Source organism: Dipteris shenzhenensis, chromosome 26 (genome assembly GCF_047967505.1).
Source record: "Dipteris shenzhenensis isolate YYH24624 ecotype China chromosome 26, Dip_SZ_1.0, whole genome shotgun sequence".
NCBI lineage: Eukaryota > Viridiplantae > Streptophyta > Polypodiopsida > Gleicheniales > Dipteridaceae > Dipteris > Dipteris shenzhenensis.
In genome coordinates, this window is record NC_141621.1 from 47,912,118 (window position 1) to 47,937,371 (window position 25,254).

Consider the following 25,254-nt stretch of genomic DNA (forward strand, 5'->3'; position numbering starts at 1 on the left):
ATAGTCTCAAAAAAGTTGTGGTTGCATGTGAGTACAAGGAAAGGATTAGTCACCTTTCTAAAGTCTATGATGGCAATTGCACGTATGAGCTAGATGGACGGCATGGCGCAATGCCATAATGTTAAAGGAGGGTGAAGGAGGGAGGGTATGGAGTAATGCCATGATGGTCATAATGCCTAGATGGAGGGTGAGGGATGAAGGCTAGGGGGGATGACCTTTTTCTTAACGTTCGAGCGAAGGAAAAAAAAACCTTTCAACTATGTAAAAATATGGCAAAAATGGATCAGAAAAAAACATAGTTTCACTTAGAAATATGCAAAGTATTATAGCAATGCCTATTTTATACACAAATCTTTACATGAATATTTGGGAATGGTGAGTAACATAATGGGATGGTTTTTGAAGAAACCCACATGTAGAGTAGACTTCTCTATGAAAATTCCCTTATGATCCTTCTTACAACTTTGACTTGATAGGGGGTGACATTGAAAACCCTCTCTCAACCTATCTTCATGAAAGGGTTTCTCCAAAGAGACCTCATTGAAGCAAAAGCCATCTTGAAGGTAGTTTCACTAGCGAAACCCCTTTGAAGTAGGTCTTCCAAGGTAGTTTCGCTGGTGAAACTACCTTGGAAAGCACTTTTAAAAGCAATATAACAATCATATCCAATGTCTAAATATAGTCATTCAACTATTCAAATTGATTGAAAAATCCCATTTGAGCACATCCATGGGGTTATATTTTGAAAAATATTACATATATAGTATTAAATATTACATGTATTTTATGAGAGTGATATATAAGCCCAAGTTAATACTTATTTATAGTAACTTAAAGTTCTTTTGAAACATATCCATAAATATCTTGTTATTTATGCTATAAGACACTAGAAAGATCTTGTCATCTGATATAAATGTGTTTAGCAAGTAATTATATATTTATAATATTATTACATTGAGAGTAATTATGAGGGATATTTTATAAAGAAATTATTTTTCAATACTTTTTTAAGGTAATAATAGGGGTACAAAGGAATGTCTATGAGTAAGAAAATTTATGTTATGTAAAAAAGAATGAGTGCCTAGTCTGTATATTTTCATGATAAAGGAATCTAGTTGTAGTGAAAATAAAGGTGTAAAAACCATGTTTCCTAAAGAAATACAATTTTTTAAATCTCTTGAAAAACACGCTGGGATAAACCTACTCATAGGTTTTTGCTTGTAAAACTAACGCATCCGAGGCTATGGAACAATGGCACGTTTGGGTGAATTACCCACCGTTGGATTTTCCAGCACAAACCACTCATGTCTCGGGTAGGATCGAAAGATGTAATTCTTGAATTGTGGTACCACATATGACCACATATGGTTGCTTTGCTTCAGCCCTTTTCCCTTCATTATTATTTGGGAGTGTGGGGAAATCTCCTTTTCTAGAGAGCCAATAAGGTGTTTGTTCTCCTCAGCGAATGCATGTGAATCACAATGTTGTGAATACATAGCATGTGGGTAAGGGAGGGTAGACAACTTAGAAAGTGAGTTGTAAGTATTGAGAACCAGGATGTATGTATGTAAATTGGAAATTTCTTTCTTTTATTATGTAGCATATATCGGCAATCATATACAAGCAACTGAGAGGCCACAGTCTATGCATGCGCTGCCTTGGTAGCAAGAACGACCCAAACTCCTAGGAGCCTAAGACTTTATATACATGACTCGTTTGGCATTTGTGTTTGGGTATTGCCCATTCCATTTACCACTATTCATAGCTCCCTATTAGAGAGGGGCTAGGGTGCCATTACATCGTATCGAACCTTCTGACGCATTCATGAATCCTATGTCCATTGTCACTTGGATGTTCCTCAGGTTTTGGCTCCTCTACTACTACAACATGCTCAGCTGACCATGACAACCGAAATCTACCAGTGCCTCACCTGATCGTGTAGTGCCACCTATAGGGCTTGAGCATCTGATAGACAATGTCAATAGGGGGTAAGAGCTACTTTTTACTTTGCCCTATCCTTTCCCCAATCCAAAGAAGGGGCTCAATAGTCAATATGTTCAAATAGTTTAAAGAAGCTATGGAGAAAACAAGGTTGTCAAGATGGCCCAAGATCTTAGATATATGTGGACAATATCATGCTTTGTGTTGATCTCTTCATTGAACGAATGATTTTGACTTGTAGATGATTTGGAGTAATAATATGACATGCTTAGGGCGTAGAGCTTGATCTATTGATCATTTTTACTTTTAACATCACTATGAAATTATTTATGTATCAAAAGTTGTACTCATTTGAAATTTTAGTCAAACTTTGTCTAAGGATGATGAGGTGGTAATGTGGTTGATTGTAGTGTGCATTCACATGCTACCTTCTTCTACACCGATGTAGCACTATGTGCTTAGGTGACACACATGCTCACTATGCATGCCAATGACTCCTTTGATGATGTGGTAGATAAGATAGTGCCATCTATCTAGTACGTGTCAACATTCTAACCCAAGGTGAGTCCATGTGGCCTTATCTTGCCACCTGGCACTCTTGATGGGCAAATGAAAGACCCCAAAATCTTTCAAGATGCTGTTGAAATCTTGGATATTCCATCGGCCCCAAATTCCTATCGATTGGTTCATTGCGTTTGTGTGCCACTTGTACTCATGCTATGACTTGGCTTTGTTGCTACGAGTGGTTTGTTACACGTAGTTCTCTATGCTTTGCTGGTCTTCTATTTATTGTTTGTCCTTGCAACCTCGGTGCATTGGGTATCGGTCATTGGCTAGTTGTTGCTTATGTTTCATAGCTACTTGTAATCTCGGTTGCTCATGTAGTATCGTTGTGATTCACATTGACATTCGCTACTTGCCTTGGAAGGTGTTGAAGCTTGGTCCATTGTATTGTAGGAAAAGTTTGCATCACTCAAGCATCTCATTGGTATTGCTTGATCATGGTTTTTGTCATCACAGTAGTCCATCTTACATCTTAGACGCTAGACTTTGTTTCTTGCCTCTTTGCTATCATTGAGATTGAAGTTTGATGTTGTGGTTGTCGTAGCATAGGTGTGAAGTTGCCCTTTTTCATTGTGGGTCTTTGTTCTGTTAGGTTTTGAGAGCTAGTCACAATCATTGTAGAGTATGTTCTTGGTGTGGACTTGAATTCTTTGTTGCTGCCTGCTTGTAGTTGTTGTTGTGTCAAAGTCTACTTGCTGAAGTTGAAAGCTCTCTTGATGGGATCATGAACACCCTCACTAGAACCTTATTGAAGATTCAAAATTGAGAATGAACCCTACAATGAATATGCAAACTCACAACTCCCATAAAAATATCTCAAGGAACCTCATAGAATGAACCTCTGTTATACTGAAATGAACTCTCTCTAGAAGGAAGCTCTCTCTAAGAAGAGCTCTCAAAATATTTCTCAAAATCTCTGAATAGAAAAATCTCTCACAAAAGACAATGAGTGTGCCAAATTTTTCTTCTCCACACAAAGATCAAAACAAACACTTCTAAAATAAATATAGGCTTAGCTAAACCTACTCTGATACCATGATAAGAATGTAAGATGGTTGAGCATAGTCTAGATACATGAAGAGCATGATGATCAAGGAGCATCAAAGCACACAAAAAGCTCCATAAGAGAAGACACAAAGAAATGAATTTTAACACAGAGAAAATAAAAAAGGATAAAAGAAACACTTACTTGAAAGAACTTGAAGAGGATGCTTTGGAAAGGAAACAAGGTGGAGAGGGAGCTTGGTGTAGAGGGAGCAAGGAGGAGGCAAAGTGCAGCAAGGTTGAAGCAAGGTGGAGAGGAGCTATTCCAAGAGAGAGTTGTGACTTAGAATGAGTTCAAATGCATTTTGGGTTTTTTTAGAGTTCCTAAACTATCAGTATGGCCATCTATATGTCTGTCTGTATCTTGAAAAGCATAGTGTTGGCATGGTCATCCATATATACCAACATCTATACCAACAACCATACTGAAGAAATCGGAGCACTTATGTTTTGGGTTTAAACTTAGATCTTTTTGGTTTTTGAATTAATTTTTGGCATGGCTTTGGATGTGTGCACATGGATAAGATAAGTGGAATCTCATTAGATGAAGGGGCATTACTTGGGAGCTCGGAGTGTCTTAGCTAAAGGTTGCCTTGTCTTTGCACAGATTGCAAGCAAAAAATTTGATAGGAGCACCATATTATCATGCATCACGTGCAAGCATATAGGGAGCTTTCATGAGATGCTTTTCCATTCCTAGATGTTAATGATGCTTGATCATCAGTGAGTCAATGGTGTTTAAGTTTGTGATTGCATGCATATTGCACACTCTATCATTATTCACATGAAACCATTATACAATATGAGGAGGTTGAGAGAGAACCACACCTCCCATGGTTGCATTGAATGTGGGCATGTAGTCGAGGAGATATCGGTGAGCTTTAGGGAGTGTTGGGGGAGAGGAACACAGAGCATGCTTGGAGCTTGAGGATAGTCTCCCTAATGTGCGAGATGAGGATAGTATCCCTGATATCTAAGATGAGGATATGGACAACATGATGGATGCAAATTATAAAGGCACAACATCACATTTACATGTGATGTCCAAGTCTGATAACATCATGCAAGAGTAATAATCAATACCCTTGTATGATGGTGGTCGGATGTGTGGGGCCTAGTGTGATTGGTAAGGCATGAGCGTCTCAGTCTTATTGAGATTAGTGCATTTAGTGCATGTTTGGATCTTATTCAATAATTATTGGTATCATGTTCTTAATGTTCCTTGCATCTATGAATTGCAATAGATTTCTCCAAAAGATGTTGCTTGATCCAAATACCATGCCTGCATCAAGGGATGAAGTAAAATAGATGTTGATAAGTATTGGGATGGATTACGACACTATCCATGCTTGTCCTAATGATTGTATTCTCTTTCATCATGAGCATGAGGATTTGGTTAATTGTCCAAAGTGTGGGGCCTAGTGTTATAGGCAAGACTTACAAGGTGGCCTAGTGTTATAAGCAGAACTTGCAAGGCTAGATCATCCCAACAAAGGTGTTGAGATACTATTCAATCATCGCAAGAATATAGCATATGTTTAGATACAGAATGTGAAAACTAGACTACAGATTGTAGTTGAAGTGGAGCCATTGATGCCACATGGCAAACTTTGCAAAAGCTCACAAAAAGGTCTCTATAAGGAGCACCAAGCAACATGGCATGTAGAGGCATCTGCTCATGACACATGGCATTTGGAGTCCTAGAGTTGATGACATTGCACAGTGGTAAGACAGTGATGTGGCATGGGGCTAGGGTTGCCTAGCAGTGGCTGGTAGTCGCAATGATAACTTGTAATTGAATTCACAAAAAAACATCACTTGGCTTGAATGTCCATAGCCAAAAAAATCCAATGTGAGGTACACAACCAATTAAGAACAACTATTATTTGACATAATCCTGCCAATACAAGAGTAAAAATAAGTATGGGATGTTAGTTTTGCCTCATAATATGCCATAAAAATAACTTGCATGTCATACAAATTTACAAATTGCAACCGGGTACAAACATCCAACATGAACATTTCCTTTTGTAAAAAAGAGGGAATCCAACATATATATACTCCTCTATACTGATCTAGGAAACTATGAGATAACCATCCTACACCAAAAACTAAACTCAGTAGATTCAATCAAAACAACAATGTATGAAGCCAAGAAAAATTATGTATCAAACCTGAGGATGGACATCATTACTCTATTATTAACCTCAGCAAATGCACCCTGAGCTCTTCAAAGTGTCCTCACTCAGATCTTCCATAAGAACCTCATACATTTCATGTAGGTATTCTTGGATGACTTTGCTTGCAAGTATGAGAACAAGGAATTCTTTTCAAGGGAAGATCTCCTATTTATTCCCTTGTATTCAAAAGATATATCTCATTAGTAAGGGAGAGGACGGGGAGGAACAATGGTCCCATAGTATGGGCTCATAGTACAATGGTTATGATGAGGCTTTGTGCTTGAAATTCATATCTACTTTCTCTTGAACTAGTAGCACACCTCCTCCTTTTTCCAAACTTTTGACTTTCCATCTCTCACTTAAACCTACTAAAGCGGCTATTCAAGATTCCTCTCGAACAACATTACTAATAAAGTTCTAGAAGAACACCCATAGGTCAAGTCCCATCTTGGGCTTGGGCTGAGCACAGCAAGCCAGAAATTGCTTAGCATTAGCAAGCCCAAATCTACAACCCTCATATTCACTATGTATTGATTTACCCCTTTTGAAAATCTCATGATCTCCTTTAGTCTCACATGCTTCCCACCACCCTTCTTCTACATAACTATCCTTCTTTTACGTAATGACCCTTCTTCCACATAATCATCCTTCTACTACATAACTGCTCTTCTTCTACATAAGCATCCTTTTTCTACATAACCACTCGTCTTGAAAGGTCATTGAGCATAAAAAAGAGGATTAGTAGAGGGTTGTAGTAGAACATACCCTTCCATAAATTAAAGACAAGGAGATAGGCATTGGACAATTGGGTGAATAGCAAAAATAGGTACGGGTGCTTGACCCATTTTTTATAAAAAGTTAAACAGTTGATATGTTCAATCTACTTAAATCCCTTGTCTTCCCTTTCAACAAGTTCCTAATACTCATCGCACATTAGAAAATAATCTTTTAAGTCTACACTATATATTAGTCAAGTAGTAACAATAGAAAGTTTCTATAGAATTTTTCATAGTAGTGAAGACTGCACATTTAATGATTGCATAGAAGCTCCATGGCCGCCCATTCATTGATATGTATGTTTTATTCAAGGATCCACACTCCTTTTAGCAATAGCAAATAACCATATCGGGTGAAAGGGTAGAAAATAACCAGTGAACTACTCGACCCTAGTGTCCCACCATAACCTCTAAGTGTGATAGTGTAGGCTCTTCCGAAGAAATTAATTGTGCCATAATTAGTCAACCAGAGCCCTACCAGAGCATAGTAGGTGCAATCATGAAGCTCCATGGGTTGGACAAAGCAAGTTTTGGGACACAATAAAGAAAGCCAACCGTCTATTAATTAGAACTAATAAAAAAATTTCATTGGTTGTCACCTCCTCCCAGACTACCAAGTGAGTGCATTGATCCTTCATTCCATTTGATAATGATGTGCCTCAAGATGTGGCAAGAGCTAATTGAAAATAACTCTAGGATAAGGGGTTAGAAATTATTTGCCTTGTATGGGGTCCTGCTAATGTATCATCTCTAGGTGGTTCTCAGTATTATGTTACTTTTATTAATGATGCAACTAGAAAAACTCGGGTTTATTGCATTCAAAGAAAATAGGATGTATTTGAAACTTTTAAGAAATGGAAATATTTGGTTGAGAATGAGGCTGGAAAGAAGTTGAAGGCTCTCAGATCTGATAATGGGGGTGAATACTACAACAAAGAGTTTGATAATTACTATTCATACAATGAAATTTGTAGAGAGAAGACAACTTTAAGAATGCCACAAGAAAATCCTATGTCAGAGATGATGAATAGAACAATCATAGAGGGTGCAAGGAGCATGAGACTACACGCAAGGCTACCCTTACAGCTTTGGGCTGAAGCATTGAATACATTTGTGTAGTTGATAAATAGATCACCTTCAAGTTTCTTTTAATTGTCATTCCAAAAGAGGCATGGATAGGTAAAAAGGTTAACTATTCTTTTTTGAAGGTCTTTGGTTGTGAAGCATTTGTCCATGTTGATAAGGAATTGAGAGTAAACCTTGAGGCAAAATCCAAGAATTGCATATGGAAAGGTAGTGGTATTTGAAGTTTGACAGGTTTAAGGTAGAACAAGGTTATAGTAGATGTCATTCAAACCACTGTTCTTATTCTCAGAAACTAGACAATGGATGATATACATGATCTTGTTATTGTATGTTGATGACATTCTCATAACAAGATCTAACATGCACGATATAAATGGGCACACTGTGGTACGAGCGAACATCAGAACGAATTCCATGAACGGGATTGGATGAGAGAGAAGATGGGGCCCGAAACACAGAGTACTTTTTGGTTGTCGCGTGCCTAGGCCAAATCGAAAAAAATACCAAGGGACAATAAGATTGCTTTAATCATATGAATTTAGAGGTATGTGCTTTTTTTTACTTGACCAACACTAGAGCGTTTTATGAAACTCTTAAATCTTGTGAAGCCATGTGGCACATTCGAAGCCGTTTAAATCAACTTAAGTATTATTAGCTACTTACAATAGCCCATATAGATAGCAACTGGCCCATATACTTAGGAGCTGGCCAAGCATTCTAGTTCGCAATTTTTTGGTTGAATGATATTAGACGTACGAACAATATAAAGTGTGAACAGCGAAGATTCCGAAGAACAAAAATTTAGGAAATAAAATTTAAAAAGGGGCAAAAAAGCAGGGGCGGGGGGATCGGTGTAAACGGAAGTCGTATTGACTCTTCTTCTTCTTCTTCATCAGCTTTACTAGTCTGATTGTGTGTGTGGCTGTGGCTGTGGTTGTCGCTGCTATGGCTCTGTTGGCTTCTTCGCCTATTTTGTTTTTGCTTCTTCCCATCTTTGTACTCCTTTGCAGCCCCCCCCTTGCTTCTTCTGCCCGCCCCGACCTTGCCCTTATCTCCTCGGTCACTCGCCATCGACCCTCTCTATCCGAAGACTTTAGCTTCCACTCCATCCTTGGAGACTCCCCCCTCGTCCACCGCTTCATCAACTATGCCCACAGGTAGGGAAAGGATTTGATTAGCTAGGCAGCTATGTGTGTGTGTGTGTGTGTGTGAGAGAGAGAGAGAGAGAGAGAGAGAGAGATGTGTCGTCCACAGGCGAAGAAAAGCTAGACCGGCATGCTTTGTGTGTCGTGCGATTGTGTGTGTCCGTAGGGCGAGAGAGAGAGAGAGCCCTCTAATCCTGCTCGATCTAACCTTAATCCTGAAGCCCAAAGCCTCAAGCGATCGCATCATTGGAATGTCCCATCCGCTGTGTGTATGTGCGCAGAGGAGGGAGCGAGAGAGAGAGAGAGGCAGGACGAAGGATCCGCACAGAGCCAAAGTTTTCTAATAATACGCCGTGTGTGTGTGTGTGTGTGTGTGTGTGAGAGAGAGAGAGAGAGAGAGAGAGAGAGAGAGAGAGAGCATAAAGCCAGACGACCGCACTTCAAGCTGGCATGCTTTCTGTGTTGATCTGGGTGGATCTCTGATCTTTGGATGGATAGTGCTGATTGCCAAGAAGAAATCCATGAGCTATCCTTTTTGCAGATTCGGGAAGCGCTATAGCAGCGCTGAGGAGCTCCGTCACCGCTTCTCTGCCTTCGTTGAAAGCGTGGAGCTCATCGACAAGACCAATCGCAAGAATCTTTCCTATAGGCTCGGCCTTAATCGTGAGTGCCTGCTCTCTACGCTGGTAGTATCCCGCAGAGCACCTATATCATTTGCGACTTTCTTGCAGAGTTTGCGGATCTAACGTGGGACGAGTTCAAAGAGACCTACTTGAGGTCGGGGCAACAGAACTGCTCAGCTACCAAGGGCACCCATAAGCTTAGAAATTCGGCTCTCCCTACGAGCGTGAGAACTCCTTTTTCCTGCAGTTCGATTCTGCTCAATGTTGCGGGTTTCAGTGCAAGCTGAAGAGTCATATCTGACCCACGGTTCTTTTTCTCTTCTTTTCCAGAAAGATTGGCGTGAGGTTGGCATTGTCAGCCCCGTCAAAAATCAGGCCCATTGCGGCTCCTGCTGGACGTTCAGGTAAGAATCCACATGTTATTTGTTGGCTAGGTTCGAGTGGTGCTTCTGTCTTTTCAGGACTTGTTTTTTGGTTGTTGCTGCTGCAGTACCACTGGTGCCCTGGAGGCAGCTCACGCGCAAATTACGGGAGAAATGGTGCTTTTGTCCGAGCAGCAGCTTATCGATTGCGCTGGAGATTACAACAACTTTGGCTGCAATGGAGGTCTGCCCTCACAGGCCTTCGAGTATATCAGATATAATGGTGGCTTGGACACAGAGGAGGGATATCCTTACAAGGCGGAGGACGGCAAGTGTCAGTATTCTGTCGACTCTGTGGGTGCCCAGGTGTATGAAGTCGTCAACATCACCATGGTAAAATTCGTCCTTGAATGCTCACCTTCTACGGATGCTCTCTTCTTGCATCCGATTATCACGTGATTTAAAGAGTTCTATCCATGTGCAATTGAATTTACCAGGGAGCAGAGGACGAACTGAAGGAAGCAGTCGGGCTAGTGCGTCCTGTGAGTGTGGCATTTGAGGTTATCAGTGAATTCCGTCTTTACGATAGCGGTGTCTTCTCTAGCGCAAATTGCGAGGACAGTCCAGAGGTGAGAAGCTCGCTCACCAATCAGTTCACTCCCTTGCTTCTACCTTTGCATCAGAACTTAGTCAAGCCGAAGTAGTTTAGTGGTGACTTTCGTTTGGCTCTGCTGTAACAGACTGTGAACCATGCCGTTCTGGCCGTGGGCTACGACGTGGACGAAAGCGGAACTGCCTACTGGATCATAAAGAATTCATGGGGTGAAAGTTGGGGAGTGAATGGCTACTTCAACATGGAGATGGGCACGAACATGTGCGGTAAGGATCAATGCCATATATGATCACAGTCCGCTCTTCTTGAAACGTGTTCACTCTCGTGAGATTTGCTACTGTCAGGTGTGAGGGTACGAGAGCCTTGTACCTTGCAAATAAAACAGATTTGATTGTTGCAGGAGTTGCGACTTGTGCATCGTATCCAGTGGTTCCGGAAGAAGTGAGCCAGGAAATGAGGCAATTGTCATGAGGAAGAGGAATATGGAGCTGCTAAATATCTTCACCAAGCATGATCCCGCTTTATGATGCTCCCTCTCAGCACCAGCAACTCAGAAACTCTTATTTACTTACTCTTCTTTAAGAAGGATTCTGTGAAAGACGTGGGAGTTCATGTTAATATAGCTTTGTACAGTATGGTTTTCCTTCAATGCTTATTGTTGATATTGATTTTACATCTACTTTTACATGGGTCACGTCCTAGAATTGTTAGTGCAATTAGAAGATCAGTAGTTCGGTCGTGCAGTGCTTCACATTCGTCTTCTTTAGCTTATCAAGCGATACATACATGACCTTAAACTTTTCTCTTCATTGTTTAGAGAGCGCGGGAGAAAGAGAGGAAGCGTGTATCATTCTAAGAGGTTCTCAGTTGAAGCTAGGGAGGGCATTGATTCAGCACGCAAAGCTGAACTCTTATCTCCGTCTCTCCTTTTTAAAAAAAGGGACCTGATTTTAGGGTCTTTTAGGGTTTAGAAAAATAGGCTCTCGACCAATCAGAAGAGGACCAACATAACGTTGGGAAAAATACCAAAAACCATGTAAAAAAATAAAATAAGTTATATTCAAAATCTTGTTCTTTTATTATGTCTATCATACGTGATCTTTAAAAGATGATTCTTTGTGCAAAATTTTATGATTTTGGCATCGCTTACACGTACGAAGCAAGCAAAAGTCCCCAAATCAACCGTGAAGACTATGCAAGTTGGTCAAATCGCGTTTTTGTGCAAATCTTTCATTCCGGTTATTTTTGCTCTTTTTCGATGTCTCCAAGGTTGATTTGGGATTTTGTTCGGCTCGGCAATGTCAGAATCATTAAATATCACATGGAAAATGAAGGATCTTATATATGCATTTAATGTGAAGCTTGAGTATTAGATTGACATTTTTGTAGTAAGTATTTGTATTTTATGGCATTTCTCATATTTTGAGTGCAACAAAAATAGGTGAATAGTAAATTTCTTAGAGGGTCTCAAAATGAGTTCCCTTCTTTTCTAATGTGCGTCAGTTGCTGGATAACAATGGACAGATCCTCCAGGTTAGACCAGGTGTAACCTACTTTACAGGTCTCCACCACATTGGAGATGTCTTGCTTCCCAGTCAAAAATGCAAACTTGCAGTAATAAATATATAGTTTTGCAGGCTCAATCAATCTAGTGGCCAAATGCTTGCTTGGAATTCATGAAATCCACGACTCCAATTGAGCAGTGCATTGCCACGAAAACTTTATCGTTCATCATTTTGCAGCCATGGGGATGTGAATGTATCTTGTCAATGAGGCTATCCGAGGGTTACTAGTTGGCGAGGGGAGGTCCTCTAAGTATATTGTCTGCTTAATAAGACGTCTGTTAGCAAAACAATGGTATAATTGCATGTTGAAGTAGGAGAGTTAGAAACCATGATAGCAGGGAGAGTTGATGCAACGAGTGGCCTCTCTCTCTCTCTCTCTCTCTCTCACTCTCTCTCTCACACACACACACATTTGACGGAAAGAAAGGCAGGATAGTAGAGAGGAAACAAAATTTGTGTTGCCTTCATTTTGAAACCAAGTAGTATAAGAATGGAATTTAGAGGTCTATAAAAAGTAATGGTTAAACAAAAGACTTGCTTTCAAACACCTATATTCATATTCCCATATTAAAAGAATGATCTTCTAAAGATTGTGTTTGGAGCTGTGGCTTAGGGCCTTATGCCATGGAGGGAAAAAGAGAGCAAAATAGCTACTTTTGTTACGCTGAGTAAATGCACAAGGGAAAAAAAGGGGGAAATAGAGTAACCAAGGATAATAGCAACCGCTATTTTTCCATATTTCTTGATTATTGATGTATAGCTGGCCTCTATTGCTTGCCATTCCTGTTTTCGCAAGCACACTTATTCGAATTCTCATCTGCAAAGCCTTGCTCTGCATCATCCTCCTCCGATTTGTATTTGAAGTTGACTTCGAGAATTCGGATCGACTACAGAGCAGCAACAGTGAGAGGTGTGCAAGCAGTTAGCGGTAGAGGTGTTGCAAAATTTTGAACACAAAATTAGTAAAATCATGGCATAGGTGAACGATCAAAGCTTTGCAGTGAGAGAGAGGAATTTTTGAAGAGAGTGGAGCCATTTAGGAGTCCTTGGATCACTATGTCTTGCATCATGGGAAAAACGTCCAAATTAGGCTCTTCTAAGGGGAAAACATCCAAAATAGCCATCAATATTTTCCTCCTCCTTTTAGGAGTCCTTGGATCCCTATGTCTTGCATCATGGAAAAAACGTCCAAATTAAGCTCTTCCAAGGGGAAAACGTCCAAAATAGCCATCAATATTTCCCTCTTTCCTTTAGGAGTCCTTGGATCACTATGTCTTGCATCATGGGCAAAACGTCCAAATAAGACTCTTCCAAGGGAAAAACATCCAAAACATCCATCAATATTTCCCTCTTTTAACCCTTCCATACCATAAGCCCTTAGCATGCCCTTCATCTATGGAGCAAAGACGTTTGTATAAAATGGATGCTCAAGTATGTGTGACCCACCTTTCGGCATTGATGATCTTTGGGGGTTGTAGTTCTTGCATGGATCCTTGCTGTTATGCATGTTGTGAATTTATGGTTTTCAAGATTGTGCAAGTTCCTAGATTCATCTATGATAGGCTAGGGAATTGCCTCAGTCAAGTACAAAGGTTGGGATCTAAGGAGTTAAGAAGCAATAATATCTATAATCTAAATATGTTAATGCTTTTTGGGAATCATTTACGATGGATCTCCATTAACAGTTAGTATTGCTTTTAGCTGGTTTATACATCTCTCTCTCTCTCTCTCTCTCTCTCTCTCTCTCTCTCTCTCTCTCTCTCTCTCTATCTATCTATCTCTCTATCTCTCTCTCTCTATATATATATATGTGTGTATGTGTGTGTGCGCGCGCACGCGATAAAAATTGGCTATAATTGAAAATATAAACATTTATATGCGTTTCTAGTTGAAGTCACAATACTGTATTTACTTGGGAGAAATATTTTTAATATCTCTCTCTCTCTCTCTCTCTCTCTCTCTCTCTCTCTCTCTCTCTCTCTCTCTCTCTCTCTCAGGTTGCCTCACTCCCTCAGCCCAACCTTGTTAGGCATCGCATCAACTCTAGCTCCAGTGTCGTCGCAGTTTCAAGGTTTGTCTCTTTCCAAAGTTTGTTGCAGAAAGATACACAACACAATGAGTCCAAAGGTCATCGCTAACATCGCACAACTGCCCAAGTCGTCACTTCGGTTCAATTAGTTCAGTCAAATCCCAAACAAATAGTTTAGCTGCTTCTATAGTTTTGGTCAATCCATTTGGGTTGAACCCTTGGCCAACCTAGAGGTTACGGTTAGCATTGGGGTAGCCAGACCTATGGAAGCTCGACCTCGGCTAGTAGGATTTTTAAACTCAAGTATTGCAACTTTTCCTAGCTCAAAGATATATCAAAAGATGAAGACCATTTCAAACACACAAGAACGTATTTATTATCTAGAGCTTGAAGTTCAAGAGCTCAAGCTTCGGTTTGAAACTTTAGAAAGGAGAGTATATGATATAGAGGGCAATGGAAAGCAAGAAGTCATCCACGAGGTGTAATATGATAGTGCTACAATATAGTTATGTTGTATCATAACTCAGGAGGAGTCGAGCTTTGTGCATTCCCCCAATTCTTGGGTCACCTAGATGTGTAAGTCATCTTTTGGCATTGTACTTTAACTCATAGTCCGGTGAGGTCTTCCGCAAACATTAATAGATCTTTCTTTCTTTGTCACTCTATGTGGAGACCGGTTGCTATATGCATATGTATATATGTGTACATATATATATACACATTACATTTATCACACATGTGCTCAAGTGTACATGTGTACACATGTATCTCTACACACACACACACACACTTGCCTCCCAAAAGGGACGAAAGCCCACTTGAGGGATATGGTCCTGCCCTAACAATGGGGGGGTCTGATAAAAAACAAAAGTAGACACCTTTGAGAATAAGCCAACAAGGAGACCCCACAGAGTTAATACGCATTGGAAGAATTACCATGAAAAAGATGGTTATTACTAAAAAATGCATTAAAATGATGCACGTTGTTGAGATTTCAATAAGGTGCATGCACATGGGCCTTGAATACTTTTGAATATATTACACGCGCTAGACTTTGGGTGGTAAAAAGGAAAAGAAAATAGGAAAAGAGGGCAAATTTTAGAACATGAAATACAAGGAATCACGTCTTTTACCTTAAGCTCTCCACCATTAGTTTCCCTAGAGACAAAAGAGCCCAAGAGAAACTGTAAGATGAGGAGCATATTATGGAGAATCATGGAAAAACAAGAACACATGGTGTCCATGGAAACCAAAATGGACCCGAAGCCCTCTATACAGTTCTACTACATTGTCGAATAAAAAATGAAGGGACTAGCATCCTTTAGCTCGAGCCCTACACCATGATCACTTAAAATACATAGGACCCCAAGAGAAAATGCAAAAATAAGATACGTAGTGCCTTGCAAGTTGCAACATTAGAAACTCTTCTCCCACCCTTGGAAATGGTCCTCAACGATCGCTTGGAATTACCCCGAGGCGAGGCGCTACCATGCGAAACGAGGGCATATACTTATATTAGAAGGCCAGTGGTGCGACCCTATCGGGTTAGCACACATTAGCAAAGATCAAAAGAGATACAATGGATAAAACAAACTTTATTAGAGCAATATATTGGAAGTGATATATTATGCTTGAGATAGGAATTTGTTAGATACATAAGGACATTAGATGAATGATGGGAGGTGGAAAATAAAGAGAAAACAAAAAATTTGAAAAAAAGGGGGATCATGGAGGGATTGATGTCCTTTACCTCGAGCCCTCCATTACTAATCGCTCTGAGTACATAAGACCCCAATTTGATAGCGTATAATGAGGGCTAGTGGAGATGCAAGGGCACGTGATGGCCTTGCAACATGAAACACCTTTATTCCTACCCTTGAGAATAGATAGCAAACTACCACTTGGAATTACCAAGCCATAGGCATGAAAAGAAAAGATCTCGAGGATCTAATTACGGCCAGGAGGGCAAACATGGGATGTGAAATGCCCATTGGCCCAGAATGCAATGACATTAGTCCCTAACCTCGAGCCGCACAATGACAATGTGAACGAGATGGGAGCGTAGTGAACCCATTGTTTCCCGCCTCTGTTGGTCATTGGAAAAGCACCTAAAATCCAAGGCCCCCATTAAGTTGCACACTGGCAAGACGGCCACAGCAAAGAAGTACCACTAAGTCTAAGAGGATCCAAGGGACCTTGGGTGGAGCACCGTCAGTAGTGTTCTAAACTCGAATCTCAGGGAAGGGCGAACGGTTGGAGCAAGGAGACTCCAAAGAGCACTCACACAAAACATCCTGGAAGTGTCAGCCTGGAGGCCATTAGCGAAACAGGTAGGAAAAAGTGCCTGAAGGGACACGGGATTCTGGCAGTAGGTACTTGAACTTGGTAGAGGCTTGGGAACGATGCCAACGAGCCAACTTCTAACACCCTTACGAGAAATGGAGACAACATAGGTGAGTTCAGATAGCTCGTTTGAGGCTAGCTCACTAGCCCTTCATCCATGCCTTCTTTCACACCCCATGCTACACTTTCTGTCCCTCAAGACGAATGGCTTCCACTGATAGAAAAAGGGAAAGAATGAGAAATGAAGATAGAAAAGTTAGGCAAAAAACACACACACACACATGTTTGCCTATAATCGATTGCACCACGACATGAAAATTGAATTATTATATATAAATATAAAAAATTGCAATATGTTTATAGAGAGCCCCCATATCAAAAGGTAAATAGAGCTTCCCTCTATATATAGTATATCTACAAAGAGGTCCTCTAATAAAAAAGACATTATTATACTCACCACTACCATCATTGCTCTTGATAATACATTTTGTACCTACATAAGACATAAAAATCTATTTAAGAATTAGAAATATTGAGCTAAAAGACTTTAATATTTGTTAGTTCACAATATCTAACATGTCCTACTCATTAGGATCTTACTCTCATGGAGTGGAATCTATGTAAGCCTACAAAACCTATAAATATGATCATCGTTGGACCTGTGGACCAAAACCTGCCAATCCACTTGCTCTTTATATCCCAAGAAAGATACAATGATATTATGTGGACTAGACCGACCTATAACTATAAATGCAAGGCAGGTATTTCCCCTCAAAAACTAGTCACGGACATAGAGCTTTAAAATAAATATTGTGTCCTAGAATTAACCTACAACAAAAAGAATATCCTTTCATATATAAGCCAAGTAACTTTTACTTCTTCAAAAAAATTATGTATGTGTATATGTGTGAGTGTGTGCTTGTCGATCTATCTATTGAACTACCTACCAACCTACCTACCTACCTACCTACCTACCTACCTAATAGATTGCTTCTACACTCATAAATGGAGTATTTCTTCTCTACCAAGTTGTTGATCAATTAGCTAGGTAATTCGAAGGATGTACTGAAATAATTTACCCCATTTGTTCTATGAACATGATATACATGAAATTTCGAACTTCTTATTCTCCATAATCTTCTTGAAGTGTCCAAGTTTTATCTTGGTACCACAACATATCATCTTGATCATGTCACATCTAAGCTCATCACTTAATACAATCTTTTTAGACATCAAGGTCCAGATAGAGCACCCAATGAAAAGTGATGATTTTCTATGTATGTCACTTATAAACAAGTAAGTACCTTTGGGCAACTCCTTCACCTTTTGAAGACATGATATTGAGTAGGTCTTACCACTTGATATATCATTCAAGGGCAATGTCTATACTCTTACAACCAGTATCTCTCAACACAAGTAACCTATCTTCAAAATGATAACTATCCCTTTGCAAATGGCACTCAAACATAGACAATGTAAACATCATCACCATAAATGACAAGTACCATGACACTTGTGGAGTCCATTTCAGAGTAAATACTTAGTCAAACAGAGATCTATTAGTGTAGCCAACTAAAACAGATATAGAATAAAAATTTTGACTGGTCAAACCTCTGGGATGGTCAAAGTTTGACCATATTTTGATTGTTTCCCCCAAATCCAAAAATCTGAAGCTCGAGGGTGCAATTGAGGTTGTAGAGAAGGGCATTCAAGGGGCTTTCAGAGACAAATGAAAGGCCTAACATCAGAGAAGATCCTCAAGAGAGGATAGGCAAAAAAATGAGCTGCATTATCTGTGGGAATCCCACCCTTTTTGACTGGTCTTTTGCTCTGTTCTTAGCATTATGTGGACTATTGTCCACCAAAATTCATCAACACCTTCCCAAGAGTGTCACCCAACATGCCCTCAGAGGAATTGACGAGATATGGCTCCAGCAGGTTGAATTGCGTGAAATTTTGTCAACCAATTGGCACAGGCAACAGAAGCCTAATTGCGTAGATCCCAACAGTGAAAGCATGCGCCTTAACTAGATAAAGCTATAGCATGAAGCACTCTAAAAGTTAATGGTCGGATGTTGAGATATGGCACCTCCAATGGTCAGGCCATAAGAGAGCTCAAACAAAATGAAGGTGATGAAATCTTGGGTTCTAGGTGACTCTAGGAGCTAGGTAGGATCGACCTTGCTCTGATACCAAATGAAGAAGTGAGTGGGATAAAAGAGGTGCATCATGGCAAGGAGTGAGAATACATGAGACATAGAAATGAGTGTTCTGTTGATTGTGAGAGAGGTGACTCTCTGTTATAGAAATGGGAAGAGGGTGGCCTAGATCATAGGCACCTTCCCTACATCAGTGGCAATCATCCCCTACATTAGTGGGATTGGCCTAAATCAAAGGAAACTCCCATGTGGGGGCCTTTGGCTTACATCATCACTTAGGTCACACACTAGACACATCATAGCACTAGATGTGCCTCTACAACACATATACACACATACACACGTGACTCCCCTAGATGCACACATGCACCATAGAGCAAGCCCTTGACCATAGTTATCCCAACAAACCACCCTCACCATTGGCCTTCAAAATAATAGAATCCCCCTCGATTTGATAAAAGGAATCTAGAATAAATTTGTCCCTAAATTGTTGAACATATAAGTGTTTTTAATGCAATAGAAATTTTCGAGACATTTGATCAACCCACTGTCTTGGCGCCTAGGAGGAGGGCAGCTATTGTGGAGCAAGCAAAGAAAGAAAATATCATCTAAATATTCAACAAATTGTATACTATATCTTTCATATAATAAACATCTTTCACCTACATTTTCCATCAAGGCATTGTTTTTACATTTGTGGTTCAATTTGTATAAGTAAATAATGATTAAATTTCATTGCAACAATCACAAATATCCTTTCCCATGCATTATTGAACATTTTCTAACATGCCATTGTAACACTTATGGTTATGAATTGAAGGAATGTTTATGTTTGTTAAATTCAAAGCATTTGGGCTTGGGATAAAAATAAAATTGGGCATTTGGGCTTGGGAGAAAAATAAATTTCAAGTATATATGAATATGTTTGTGCATTTGGGCTTGGGAGGAAAATAAATTTCACGTATATATGAATATATTTCATATATGTATAAAAATTCAAAGTAAATATTAAAATAATATATATATGTGTGTGTGTATATATTATGTTAGTTATAAAAGTAGTTTTTTTGTTTTTAAAGGCCCATATGGGCCCTTTTCCTAAGGTTTTCCTACCTAATGCTTTTCCATGTATTCCTTCCTTGGGATACTCCTAAACCACAGGGTTCCAAGATGGTGGAGGACCACTAAGGTAATGGTTTGACAATTGAAACAAATCCACCCTCAAGCATGTTGGTGGATAGGATGCACATCTAGCTCTGAATGTTCCATACTTGCCAAGTGCTTGCCCTCAAAGGCAAAGTGGTTACGAACATACTCATCATAAAGATTACCTATGTAGAGCACATACAATGAATTGCCACCAGGAACAAAGTTATCTCCTCTTGGAATTACGGCAGTGGTATTTTGCTGGGTCACTTGCAAAGGAGGTTGCACACAAGGGGTTTCATTCATTGGGCACAACATTTTTGAAGTTTAATTTAAAAAAAAACAATGGAAATCACATGGGACAAAGCTCAATACATTACATTCAACAGTTATGATTTACAGTCCAAACTGTCCTTAACATATTTGATTCAGAATTTCAGAAACAAGGACAACAATAGTATAGATCACAAAAAAGAACGATGACTTCAATTGTACTCATAGAACAAATAAATATACAAGAGAGGGAGCTGTGAACCATGGAACAGTTTGCAACATGTGTGCGCCTTCACAATAAATCATGTTATGTCCACGCTGCATAAATTTTGCACTCACCTCTTCTTGTCTCATTGGTTCAATCTCATGCTCGCTTGTGGGCAACTCAACTTTGTCGTTGGAATACCTCCACCTCTCTTACAATGCCCTTAGTGGACCCATTCCACACTATCTCAATAAGCTCTCTCTCTTAACGGATCCATAACTTTCTTCCAATCACCTCAACTCCCTCCCTCCCGATGGATTTAGTGGTTTGGCCTCTCTCCTTCAGTTTACTTGCTCCTGAGCTATTTGAGTCTTTCCAAGAAATACTTGGAAGAGAACTTATCTTCTATGCTAGGAAACAACACAACTGGACACCAAGTTTGATATCTCTCATATCGTTGGATCTATTTGACAACTATTTAAGTGGTGACATTGCATGCCTCCTCACTAATCTCACATGGCCTAGTAGGATACTTCAGCAAAACATCATCACTAGGAAGATCCCCTACCACCTCGAAAACATTAAAAATTTAACAATTTTGGCTCACGATACTATGCATTTTTTAATTTACTCCAACAAAGAACAAAAGTCACATTTCTTTAAACAAAGTTTGTTCATGATTTATTGAAGCGGAATCCAGGCCATAAACAAACACACTTTGTGTCATATCCCGCCATGACTTATAAAACACAGCGTAAGATTTTTTGGTCAGCGGGCAAGATAAACAAACAGACTGCCATTACAGATGGCCCACACACCTCAAGTAAACTCTCATATTTCATATCAGCATTCAATCTCCATAAGAGTTCCTATAAAAGAAGCACCACTAACTTAACATCATATTGTCAACAAGAACTATACTGCTAGGGATTTGCAAAGAAGATATTTCAAATGAATGAAATAGTAGCGCAATGAAATCTGCCTAATCGAAGAACAATTGCAAATGTTGCTAGAACCTGTGAGCACTGACATGGTTTACTAGAACGATGTGCTAATCCCAGAATAGGTGCAGATGAAGCATTGGATTGTACGAGTACTAAGCCCGTGCTTTGCACAAGCAAAGATGCATGACCATCCTCAACCACTCCCCATTTGAAGGTGGATCTTTGATTCTTAAATTTTGGCTAAGTCTTAACCCATGGCTCTGAGACCTTCCATCTCCTCCTTTCATTCCATTAACTTTGCATCTCCTCCTTCCTCCCAAAGGTGACCTTCCATCTCCTCCATTCCATTGACCTTCTATCTCCTCCTTTCATTGCATTAACTTTCCATCTCCTCCTTCCTCCCAAAGGTGACCTTGCATCTCCTCCATTCATTCCATGGCTAAGTCTTAACCCATGGCTCTGAGACCTTCCATCTCCTCCTTTCATTCCATTAACTTTCCATCTCCTCCTTCCTCCCAAAGGTGACCTTCCATCTCCTCCATTCCATTGACCTTCTATCTCCTCCTTGCCCCTAAAGCTACCTCTTGTCTTTCCACCTCCTCCCCAAAGCCTGCCTCTTGTCTTTCCACCTCCTCCCCCCTTGAAGCCTCCATCCAAGAGCTCCTTCTTTGTGACACGTGGTAGGATCTTTTCCTCCAAGTTGCCACGCGTCCTCTCCTTTTTTTTTTTGGGCTGTCTGTGGTTAATAGGTTAAAGATGAGCACCCACAAGATTTTTAAGAATACATGCTCAAAGTGGGATACGAATAAAAGAATCCTGCATGGGAGGAAATGATCGAGCGTAGCGTGTTTAGAGATGACTCAAATGGAGAGAATTCTGAAATTCGAAACAATATCACTCACCCTCTACATGGGCTTCCTTAGCATCAAGTGCTAATGCCTTCCTCAATGATTTCCTGGGCCTCTTGCACATCGGTAACGTTTTTAAGAATTCTCCTTGTGAAGATCTCAGGAGATCCGTCATTCTCTGCACAATTGAACACAAGAAACAAACATACAATTAGACAAGCATATTTTCCACAGGTCTCAAATGTATGAAGGTTGTAATCGATAGAGGGTGGAGAAGAAAAGTAGCCCATGTAAAGGCTCGTTAGTCACAACATCAGGGAGTATACATTTTGAACCATTGACCCCTACTCCTGTGTGACAAAAACACACACATCAAAGTCTTTTGTGATGTTCAATATATGAGGAACCTTCATAGACGTGACTTCATTAGCATACTTGGCAAATTCATTTGCACAAGTATTGGCGAGCTGTGAATATAACATAATTTCAATTAAAAAGGAAGAAACGAAAGGAAGAAACGAAAGGAAGAAATGAAAGGAAGGAAGCATGAAAGCGAAGAACATCAAGAGTCTCTAGAATCACACCCCTCTTGAAGTTAGAGCTTTGGGTATCCATAGACTCGTGGGAAGCAGCCATGACTCTTGCGATCGGGAAGGAGAAGAGCACGCAAACGGAATGCAAGGTCGAATTGCTGTGGAGTTGGCACTTGCTAGATACATGCACATTCATAGAGCACATGATGATCCACCCAAGAACCTCAAACGAAGGAAAAAAATCAAGAAAATCAACAATATCAGTCACTACGAAGAAAGTCTAAGGCAAGTGCTCCCTTCCACAATCAACGCAGTAAACTAATTTGCCCCAAACAAAATTATTGCCTCTAGAGTCATCGAGAAGAAATTCCATACGATTGGAGCCATACTGCTATCCAACACATAAGGAACCTCGAATCGCATCATTACCATGCAGTAGACCTCGCTAGAGCCACTCAAAATAAGGCATGCATGCAGTACTCCAAAATAGAAACAACCAATCACACTAATCACAAATTAAAGAATTAATAAAACACAAACAATTTCCCCTTTCACAAACTTCAAAAAACGTTACTATAGCCTACCCCAGGGGAGGCATGAGCCATTGTAAACGAATCTTTATGAGAAAAGGTCATTTCAAACGGGGTTCAACAAACCTGAGTTACCTGACTCGACGGTTAGCTACAGCGGACGCGAATGGTTCATTCAACGCAGTTTTCACTATATGTTCTCACTTGAAGCACTCGGCATTAAAGAAATCCTCCCTTTGTTGCGGAAGCCAGGCGAGCGAAAGTGCAGGTGGACTGATCTCTGCAGCTCCTTCACCAGCATTGAGGTAGGTCTTGGTTCTTGGATCCCTACTTTTTCCCTCTTATCCGGTCCCTCTTGTCTTCTGCCTTTGCAAGTTCGTCCACTGTGAGCTCGCTCCTGGCAGTTTATCTGGCTGCGATTATCGGGGATCTTACTTTTCACGCAATGGCTCTATATCGAGCTTGCATACGAATTCATGCTTGGATCTTCTTCAGTAATGTGTTCTTCGGTGTATGGATCCGTCTCGGCTCCTCCTCTGCCATTTTTGTAAGCGCGCAGGGCAATGATTGCAAATACTAGATAAAATCTTATAGCATTCTCACGAAGGACAATTGATACCTTTGGCGTCATTAACGCTGGAAAACCGTGGCAGATTTGATCTGCTTCTATAATGTCCTTAGTCCGTACGTTAGAAAACCAGTGTGAATGAGAACGCCTTTTCGGCGAAAATGTTGGATTTTATGGAGTGACCAGAGATTAGGTTTATATCCTTATCACTTGCATGGAGGCGAAATATATACTCTGTCGATACTCTGGTTTGGTCTTTTCGCTCGAGTTTGTTTTGAATGATCCTGTGTGTAACGTTGTGTTTGAGATCTTATCTGTTATTCAGCATTTCAGCTTTATGATTTTACATTAGTAGCGACCTCTGGACTTCATGACTTTCTATAAGTAGTGGTGTCTCTGCTGAAAATGCATGGCTGAGCATCGAAAAATATGCGTACACACACTGTCTTGATTTATAGTTGTTTCGAACAGTGGTGGAATCTTCTCTGGGGTTGGAGGCAGATTTAGCTCGATTAGAATCATTGAGGCCTATATTGGCTGTTAAAAAGCTTGCTAATTATACATAAGCTTTCTAAGTAAAACATAGGGTTGGTATAGTATCTTGTTTGGTAGAATGTAGTGGACTATCTTTTTTCACTAAATACACTCAATAGAATAATTTCATGGCCTTTCGTGTGAGCCCCCTAGTTAAATGGAGGAAAGAGGTATGTAGCGATAAATGCTTTAGGATAGGTAAAGTGCGACTCTCGATCAACTCTATTAACTAATTCAAGCTCACATAAGGCACCATTAATTCAAGCTGACATAAGGCACCCAATGTGCTTATAAATTAGCATAGCTGAAACAACTGACTTGCCACCTATATAGAAAGGGTTCACAAAAACACGCTTTTCCTCATCTGGCACACATGGGTCCTCAATCACCCCTCCCTTGGGTTAGTCTTAGAGTACACCTTTTGTGGTCCTAGGGATTGTGGAACAACAATTGAGGATGTGCATTGACAGTTTTGAAGACCTAGTCTCATCGCCATTGCTTTAGTCCCAGTTTGGGCTGTAGGTGATATTCTTTGGACATAGTATTGTCCATAGAGTAATAGAGGAATTACTTTCTATGGATGGTGTACCGAAAGGAGCTATTTGTATGTGTACTTTTTGTTACATTGTTGTCAATTGTCTTTTAAGTGGTGAACTTTTTTCATTGTCTATATAGGGTTGTTGATGGGCGGGTGACTTTGTTTTTGTAAGGGGAATTTTATTGCACCTCTCTTATGCAAATATTATAAGCACTTCTTGCCAATTGGGGTAGTGTCTGGTCAATCAAAAAATTCCAGTCTTGCTCTACTCAAATGCTGGATCGAAAATTCTAGTTAATCCCCAAGCATTTTGCTTTCTAGATGTGACACCGGTGATGGGACTAAGCATTGCTTTGAAACTGCACTATGTTGTGTTGTTAGAGGATGAGTTTGGGAATGTTCCTGGATTCATCTAGGTATAGGCAAAGGGGGGCTTCTCCTGCCAATTTAAATTTGGCCATAACTTCGTCGATAGGACTTTAAACAGGTCATGTTTGTAGTCGAAACGATTGGAATGATATGAATGAAGCCATTTTGCATGTTAGAGTACTTGATTGCCTTAGAGTAGTTGTGACTTGTCGAGGTCACCTGGTTGGGTGAGGGCGTGCGAGGCCAAATATGGTTAGCAATAGTGGACAACGTCGTTTGACCTTTACAGAGAGGATCTCCGCTAACTCATCATGAAACCCTCTCCTAGAGTGGGCC

General features: G+C 40.1%; 2 protein-coding genes across 3 annotated transcripts in view; both read left to right on the forward strand.

The window, feature by feature from the left end:
- The first annotated feature begins 8,516 nt into the window (after positions 1-8,516).
- Positions 8,517-10,881, forward strand: LOC147885192 (thiol protease aleurain-like). Its single transcript, XM_087397302.1, has 8 exons — positions 8,517-8,748; positions 9,278-9,399; positions 9,468-9,583; positions 9,690-9,763; positions 9,850-10,114; positions 10,219-10,350; positions 10,462-10,600; positions 10,735-10,881. The coding sequence occupies exons 1-8, from the start codon at positions 8,537-8,539 to the stop codon at positions 10,803-10,805; spliced, it is 1,131 nt and encodes a 376-aa protein (XP_087253428.1). The 5' UTR covers positions 8,517-8,536; the 3' UTR covers positions 10,806-10,881.
- A 12,229-nt stretch (positions 10,882-23,110) lies between these two features.
- Positions 23,111-25,254, forward strand: part of LOC147885193 (uncharacterized) — a 59,033-nt gene continuing 56,889 nt past the window's right edge. The window contains exon 1 of one of the 2 annotated variants that reach the window (XM_087397161.1): positions 23,111-23,214. The gene's annotated coding sequence lies outside the window, so the exon portion shown is untranslated. The remainder of the gene's footprint in view (positions 23,215-25,254) is intronic. The other variant, XM_087397162.1, reaches the window with a different exon arrangement.